Raw genomic sequence first — 9107 nt, forward strand, 5'->3', positions numbered from 1 at the left:
AAGTTTTGCCTCTAATTAAGTGAGACCATGATGATCCAATTACCGGTGATCTATAGAGCCTCGGTTTTTAATATCATACCCGGTTCTGGGCTCCACATTGTATGTGTGGGGGTCGATAGCGGCGGATGGATGCGAGGGGCTGAAGACAGTGTGATGATGATGTGAACATTGTTGTTGTTGGGTCGAATCTTGCAAGTTTATTTTAATTCAACTCTTATTGATTCGCGTGAAGGCATACTTTTGTAATATTGAACTTCTCAGTGGTTAGGTAATGCCATCGACTTGAAATTTGGTACGGTAAAGTAGTTTGGATGACAATACAAGTAGGTATATTGACCAAAAAGTACAGACAACAAAAAGCTTGTACGGAAAATGATATTTTAACAAAAACTTATTTGTCGTCTTCTTGTAGAGGAATAAGTTTAGTGCGCTTGTTGCCTCCGTATGGCTTAATGCTCTAACATGCGAGTCCTCTGGAATATTCTCTGGGTTTCCAAGTTATTTATATTATAGCCAGGTGGCTCTCGTGAGCGCAGTTAACTGGAATGTTAGTTGGTGAGGTGTGCGATCTGCGAAATGACCTGAGAATTTAGTGCTAGGGTTATTTGTTTTTGGTCTAGTACTGAATAACTATTTAAAGTTATATGACTTTATAATGTTTTAATTTGAATTTGTTGCATAGTTTTTTGACTTAGCTAGCATTTTCAAAGAGGGCAGCATGAAATAAAAGGTAAAAGAAAAAGTCTGGAAATAAGTGAACAAAAAAGCACAACTGATAAATGTTGATATATTATGTACAAAAGCGATCTTATTCCTTTAAAAGATCTTTTTCGTAAAGGCTACGGCACCCTGTCTTGGGTGTGTCCGACACGCTCTTGGCCGTTTTTTTTTTTTTATTTTATTACAATTTTACTGCTACACACAATTCACTCGTGATTTGAAACGTTTCATTGTTTAAACTGTGCTAAATTCTAGTCTTAGCATAACTATCGAAGTTTAAAGGACTTCGTTATAAAAACATGTCTGTTGCTGTTGCTTTACTACCCACAATGTACTTAATTAATTATAGTTTAAATCCCAAAGGGACGTCTTTATTACAAGTCTCGTACTTAAGCCCCCCTACATCCATATTTCAGCTCAAACTAAAAGCAAGATTAAGTATTCAATGGAGACAGAATTTCTGAAACTTGCAGCAATATTTTCATATTTTTTATATTTTACTTGTTTTCTGTACTTATCGCTTACTATTTCTGGTGTACAATAAATAATCATTCTATCTATTGTATTGTATCGTAAATGTCTTATATTGAAATCAAATTATGTCAAATATTTATTAGTGAAACAAATTGTTAGGTATATTTAACTAAAACGTTTCACATGAAAAATAAAGTTTGAAGTGTTTTGAATCACAATTTAAATTAGACATAATGCAATTTGGTAATCATAATAAAAACAGACTCAATGCAGATAATATGACAACCGGGGCTCAGTTGTGTAGTAAAATTACAAACATATTATATTTTCTATGATTCTACCTACTGAATTTTAATACCAATACATGACACTTTTTTTGCACACCAGAAATAGTAAGCGATACAGAAAACATTATTATTTATTATTATATTATTATTTATTTGTGTTCTTAGTGCAGGAACAGCTACATACTGCACGTTTGGTAGATGTGGCGGACAACAAAACGATTCCGGCACGTCACTAATAATCGAATTAACTGTACCTTAACAATTTGGTCAATTTTATAGGCTGGTCCATTAGTAGGTACAGTCAAGGGCATAAATATATGTATGATAGATAATGTAGATAGATAGATAAAAACTTCATTTCCACAACACATAAACGGCTTAGTAAATACTCGTAACAAACTATTGTAAAGTAACATAAAAAATATGATGACTTAAAAACTAACATGCAACAGTTCCGATAGTTACATAAAATAATAAACATTGATTAATTTATCAATTTAACATACTTTTACGTTACCAAGACGTCAAAAATATCTATACCTACGCCTTTATGCCACTAACCACAAGGTCAATGTATACACATATTTCATTTATTTATTTAATCGTATGGCATTCATTTAAAATAGATATTTGATGCTATGGTTGTATAGAAATTTATGCCCTCGACTGTATAATAGACGTAAAGTTCGCCATCCCTGGCCTAGGTTCTTCTTCTTTGTCGGATACTCTTGGCAGAGCAGTCGAGGTCACTTAGCACGTCGAACTAATCCACGCCAGTTCTCCCTGGCTGTCGCTTCTCTGGCGCATGTGTAGAGACGAGTATTTGCTAGGGCTTTTATCTGGTCAGTTCAGCGCATGCGAGAACGTCCTCTTGATCTTTGCCCATTTACCCTTCCCTGCACCACAAGTCGCTCTATAGAGTGCTCCCCACGTCGAGCCTAGTGATTAGGTAGCCTGATTATGAAGTTCGAGCACCTGGGTTACCTAATTTCCATAATCTAACTTATCTGCACCATCCAGGCTGCAGGCACCGTGGCGGTTCCGAGCACAACCATCGCAACGAGAGGCACCGCGACCACACCTGCGATAGCTCCTGGGCTCTGATACAGAGCGCGGCAGCCCTAATGGCTGCCAGGCATCCTGACACCTTGGAGTTCGTCCTGTGGACTGGGTAAGTGTATCTTTGTAAACAATCATATGACAAAACGGTTCTAGAAAAGGTAGTGCCCAGCCTTTTTTTTCCATCTTGGCGGGGGCACGCGTGCCCCCAGAGCACAAGAAAATAGCGCAACCATAATTATGATAGCTCCAAGGCCCTGAACAAAGCATGGCGGCCGTAATGCGGGATAGTGGTTGGTCGGTACCCCCAAGTTGGAAAACAGTGTTAGATACTTGTGCTGCGTCATCGATTGGTGTGAACGTACCTTTACAGAAGGGTGTTATTAGTGTTGTGTGCCACCTACCTACATTTGACATTTAACAAAAATAACGATGAAAACGTGGGTAGTTCTGCGCCAGTAGGTAGTTTCGTCGGGTAGTCGCCGAGTCACGTTCACGTTGCTCCGGGAAAAAGGGATAGGAATTAGCCCGAAAAATGTCGAGCTAAACTCGATTAAAGATGTGAGTTATCCGGCTAAATTTCATTAGGTACATAGGCAAGCTGGCATTTGCATTTGCGTCACGTTTGTGATTAGTAAATAACAAAGTGAGCCAATGAGGGCTATCGTTTTTTGTCTCACTAGATGGCGCACTGTTGCGTGAGGTTTTTAAGTATGGCTTTCAAAGTCTGTTATTACGGACGTGAAACAAAGTTTGATTAAAATCATATTTAATACACCTTAAAACCTTACCATAATATCGAGCATGCCACAGTGTTGCATAGTCCCGTTTTTGTTCGGAAAAAAGGGAGGACAAAGGTTTCCGAAAGACAAAAATGTCTCAAAACACAGACATTCATTGCCCCGGAACACATATTTGCCATAATTAATTTTCAAATATTGCAAAATATTCACAAAATTATTCTAATTTATATAAACCGCGTAGCTCACCCAAAACTGTGAGATTTGACATTTCGGAGACCTCACGCTACACTAGCGCCTCTAGTGGCGAATTAATACGCGATAGCCCTCATTGCAAGCAAGACGCAACTTCAAACGGCCTCTCGATGCTACGAGTAACGCCATCTAGCAATATCTCACCTTTCGAAAAACCTTCATTGGTAAAAGTTGATTGATTATTGTTAGTTACAAGGTACGCTAGTTAGTCGAATTGACGCATAGGTAATTTAATTAAACATAGACATGTTTCACTAACCCTTACTTACACAAGGTTTGCAACCACTAGGAAAGCAGCAGGTCTACTACGAAACTCGAAGTTCGTGTCGTGCGATCCCTCTGACACTTATACTATTTGATACGAGAGCGAGAGCGACGGTACGACACGAATTTCGAGTTTCGAGTTTCGTAGTAGCCCTGCAGTCGCTTGCAAAACACAACGCATCAACTATATCCTTATGTAACAATAAGGATTCTAAATTGAATTCATTAACATCACCATCAGTGGTAAGACATCCACTGCTGAACAAAGGCCTGCCTCTTAAAACGCCACAAACGAATGGCAACTCGCCTGCTAGCGTTAAATTAAATTTACTTGCCATTAAAGCTAGTTACTCAAATGAAATTGCCACATTGACTCAAAACATGACCATTTCTAGTTCTTTTCCATCCTTTTTAATTTGCACTCTACCTACAAGTTTTTTCGCTTATAAACTCAAGTAAACACGATAGAATGAAGTCGTTCCACAACTTTACTACGCGTCGTTCGCACTAGGCATTTTGAATACCCTTTTGTGAATTACCAGACCTCGTTTTAACTCTAAAACTGATACGTTTCTACTAACAATGAAAACTAGGCACTTACCAGCGAGCACAGTGTCCGATGCGCACAAAAGGGGAATAACTATCTCAATTACAGGTTTCTGCGGACTTCAGTGTCCCATGTCCTACTCGCCAGCGCATGCATAATAACCCTTGGTCATATTCAAACTTGCTCGCCGCTGCGATGAATATTTAGTTTCCTTGGCAACCGGAGTTTCTGCTCCCAAATTGAGGCTTACTCCTCTTTAAATAATAACCAGTTGGGAGTGAAACTTTGATTATTAAGGTCCCAAAGTTTGGTCTAATTCTCTTGTTGTGACGGAATAGTAGTACTTAAGATTGTCCGGGTGTTAATAAATAATGAGTTTGCTAAAGCATTTTAAAGATGCTGTAGATAACTACAACAGTTTTTGTAATAAAGCCTAAAAAAATGTTTTGGTAAAAAAACCGCCCAAGTGAAAGTCGGACTCGCGCGGCGAGGGTTCGGTGCTAATTAGCTGGTCTTATCTATAAATATCCAGTGTTAGCAAAAGTCCTCTCATAAGCAAAATTTACTATGGGGTAATTTTACTGACAGTCACACAGTATAATATTAATAGTTGCAGAATTTTCTTATATGTTGTGCTTTAAGAGCTGCCTTAAACTACCTTATACCTACCTTACCTTATATGTGGGTACTTCAGTCTGTCAATATATGCCGTATACTCAAGACGTGTTTTATTACTTTCTGCTGTATGGTATACCGAACCCTCAGGATACTTCAGTGGCGACGACGTTTAATAAGAATCCGTGCGCAACGTGTAAAAAGTGACAGATTTTTAAAAAAAAAAGAAATGTCGATCGGTAAAATCGGCGAGTTCAAAGTGCACGCGGACGATTGGAGGTTATACGTCGAGCGCTTGGAGCAATACTTCATAGCTAACGGGATCGCGAGTGACAAACAAGTGCCGACGCTAATAACTGTTATGGGTGCAGAATGTTACGAACTACTAGTCAATTTTGTACACCAAAAAAGCCTACTACTCACTCTTTTCAAGAAAAACGGCCATATTGGAAAAGCATTTACAACCGAAACCGAGTGTGCTCGCCGAACGGTTTTAATTTCGACAGAGGAAGGGTAACGGTGAAAACCTAGCAGAATACGTGGCAGTGCTGAAGAGGATGTCGAAAACATGCGAGTTCGGCAACTGGCTCGAAGAGAGCCTCGGAGACCAGCTCGTGTGCGGGATCAGCAGTGAGGTCATACGGCAACGTCTATTCACGGAAGATACGTTAGACTTCGTGAAGGCATACAGGATGGCAGTAAGCATGGAGGCGGCTGAGAAAGACGCGGCTGTTGTGGAAGGGCGTCAGAAACCGATAGATGACGTGAAGCAGGTGGACTGCCAAGTCATGGCGGGAATGTGGCAGCGCAATGCAGGCGGCGCACCGGCACAGCGGGTTGGCGGTGGCGGACAGCAGGCGGTGCGCGGGCGCCGGCCGGCGCGGGCGAGGCCGGGCCGGGCGCGAGCGCGCTGGCGCGGCCTGGCATGGGCGCGGTGGCTAGGCAGGCGGCGCAGCAACAGTGCACCGTGTGCGGGAGCACACACGTTGAAGCGCCAGCGGCGTGCAAATTTGTGCGATACGTGTGCCGGGTGTGCAACCAAATAGGACACCTGCAGCGCGTATGTCCTAACCTGGCGGGGCATCACAACCTGGAGGTGACGGCGGACGCAGGCACGGACAGTGAGGACAGTGACGAGGTAATCGAGATCTGCATAAATCAATTAGCGATCGAGAACTGTAAGCCGATAATGATACCCATTAGTATAGATAGTAAAAGCATGTATATGGAGTGTGATACGGGCAGCGCCGTTTCTTGTATAAGTTACGACCTTTATGAAACGGAATTTAAAAAATTACTATAAAGAAATGTAACTTATTGTTGAGATACTACACGGGGGGGTAGTTAGGCCCGTAGGTGTAATTAAACCTTTAGTTCAGTACAAAGATAAGAAGAAATATCTTGATTTATACATTATAAAGAATGGTAAAACACTTCTTTTAGGCAGACAATGGATAGCAACCTTGAATGTACAGTTACCTAAGTATATGTGTGAAAGTGTCAATAAGCTAAGTGAAAATATTGATTTTAATCTAAAGGAATTCAGTTCCAGATACTGTAAAGTGTTCGAAGACGGACTGGGCCGTTTCACCGGGGGACGAGTGGGGTTCCACCTGCGGCCCGGGGCGCGGCCGGTGTTCCTGCGCGCGCGCCCGCTGGCGTACGCGCTGCGCGAGCCGGTGGAGCGCGCGCTGGAACAGCTGGTGCGCGACGGCGTGCTCACTCCGTCGACCGCTCTGACTGGGCGACGCCCATCGTGCCCGTCGTCAAAAAGGACGGTAACATTAGAATATGCGCCGACTATAAGTTAACTTTAAATAAAGTATTGGAAGTCGACCGTTATCCACTGCCTAAAGTAGAAGATCTGCTAGCCCGGTTGGACGGGGGCGATCGATTTAGTAAAATTGATTTGTCGCAGGCGTATGCGCAATTCGAGTTGGACGAATCAAAAAAATATACAGTAATTAATACACACAAGGGTTTATTTAGGTATAACCGACTGGTATACGGACTGGCGTCTAGTCCGGGCATTTTTCAGCGGCGTTTAGAGCAATTATTCGCGGATATACCCAACGTAGGCGTATTTCTCGATGTCGTAATAATCACCGGTAAAGACACCAATCACCACATTAACAATTTACATAAAGTGTTCGAGCGGTTACAAGCTTTTGGGCTACGTGTAAGGCAAGACAAGTGTGTTTTTTTTGCTAAATCAGTTGATTATTTAGGTTACGTCATCAGCAAGCAGGGGGTGCACACATGCTCAGATAAGGTTAAAGCTATCACAAACACGCCTACGCCCACCAATGTATCGGAGTTAAAGGCTTTTATAGGCATGGTTATGTACTATGGGAAATTTATAAGAAATGTGAGCACAATTTTAGCACCATTATATATCTGTTAAGAGCGGGAGTTACTTTCGAGTGGAATATGGAGTGCCAGGCCGCATTCGATCAGGTGAAGAGAGCGCTAGGCTCCAGTGAAGTGCTCATACATTATTCGACCTCGTTGCCATTAGTATTGACGGCTGACGCTAGCGGCGTGGGCGTAGCAGCGGTCATCTCCCATTTGACGCCGCAGGGTGAGCGGCCTGTGGCCTACGCCTCACGCACACTAACACCAGCCGAGCGGGCGTACGCACAGATCGACAGAGAGGCACTTGCCATCGTTTATGGAGTCAGAAAATTTCATCAATACCTGTATGGTAGGAAATTTATATTAAGAACAGACCATAAACCACTCACGTATATACTGGGTAGTAAGGTGGGAATACCGGTAATGGCCGCGTCACGTTTACAGCGCTGGGCCGTTCTTTTATCGGGCTACGATTATTCTATTGAGTATGTATCGTCCACTAAAACTGTGCGGATGCGTTGTCGCGACTGCCACAGACGGGTAAGGAGCGCGGAACGGTGCAAGATATAACCTACGTTCATTTTGTAGAAAGCTTTTTACCGGTACTGAATCAGGATGTAAAGAATGCCACGCAAAAAGATGTTGTATTGAGTAGGATAATGACGTACGCTCAATCCGGTTGGCCCGGGACGTGCCAGGATGATGATATTAAACCGTTTTATGTCAGAAGAAACGAGATTTATATAGACCGTGGTTGTTTAATGTGGGGCTACAGGATGATAATACCATTAGCATGGCGGAGCACTATATTGAAACAGTTACACGCTAGTCACATGGGCATCGTAAAGACGAAGGCGTTGGCTCGCAGCTACGTGTGGTGGCCGGGCCTGGACGCCCAAGTAGAGGAACTGTGCCAGCGCTGCGAGACGTGCGCAGCGGAGGCGCCGGCGCCCCCGCGCGCCTCCCGCACCCTGGCCTTATACGGCACAACCATGGACTAGGATACATTTAGATTTCCTAGGACCATATAAAAGTAAAACATTTTTTAGTATTAATAGATTCCAGCACGAAATGGCTGGAAATTTTTGAAATGGCACGAACAAATGCGATGTCAGTGATCAAGGTTCTCAGGGAAGTTTCGCGAGGTTCGGGTTACCAGTCGAAGTAGTATCCGACCAGGGACCGCCGTTTACAAGTTCCGAATTTTGTGATTTTTTGAAACATAATGGGATACGACAATCGTTTTCACCAGTGTACCATCCGTCGTCAAACGGTGCCGCTGAGAATGCCGTTAAATTGTGTAAACGCGCCATTAAAAAAGCATACCGAGACAATATTGATGTAGAAGCCGCATTACAAACTTATTTAATGGCGTACAGGACCAGTCCGCATAGCACCACTGGTGAAAGTCCCGCGATGCTTTTGCAAAGGCGATCACTCAGGACGCGCTTAGACTTACTACGCAGCGAGGGGGCGGTAGAAGGCGCGTCAAAGACGCACAAACCCGACAGGTGAGGGCGGCGGGAGGCGTCGCGCGCGCCGTCGCGCAGGGCGAAACAGTCTGGGCGCGCAGCTACAGCGGCCGCGATCGGTGGTCGAGGGCACGGTAGCGGGTATAGAGGGTGGTAATAGGTACGCAGTGGATAACGGTGACGGCCGACTAATCCATAGACATATCGACCAGATAAGGCGCCGATCCGGATTTTCAAATGTTACATATCTGACAGGGACGGAGACGATGGGTCCAAAGTCCGAAGGGGGTGAGAACGAGTCTCAGATGTGGGTGCGGTG

The 9107-nt window shown here is 43.5% G+C and overlaps 1 protein-coding gene and 1 pseudogene across 2 annotated transcripts in view; both read left to right on the forward strand.

Annotated features, from left to right (window-relative positions):
- Positions 1–9107, forward strand: part of LOC141427277 (cyclic GMP-AMP phosphodiesterase SMPDL3A-like) — a 165615-nt gene that overhangs the window by 125198 nt on the left and 31310 nt on the right. For both annotated transcript variants that reach the window (XM_074086566.1, XM_074086565.1), the window contains exon 4: positions 2502–2652. In XM_074086566.1, coding sequence (XP_073942667.1) covers positions 2502–2652 — 151 coding nt within the window. The remainder of the gene's footprint in view (positions 1–2501; positions 2653–9107) is intronic.
- LOC141427119 (uncharacterized) lies at positions 5191–8317 on the forward strand (annotated as a pseudogene).

The sequence above is a fragment of the Choristoneura fumiferana genome, chromosome 4, assembly GCF_025370935.1.
Source record: "Choristoneura fumiferana chromosome 4, NRCan_CFum_1, whole genome shotgun sequence".
In the NCBI taxonomy this organism is placed as follows: domain Eukaryota; kingdom Metazoa; phylum Arthropoda; class Insecta; order Lepidoptera; family Tortricidae; genus Choristoneura; species Choristoneura fumiferana.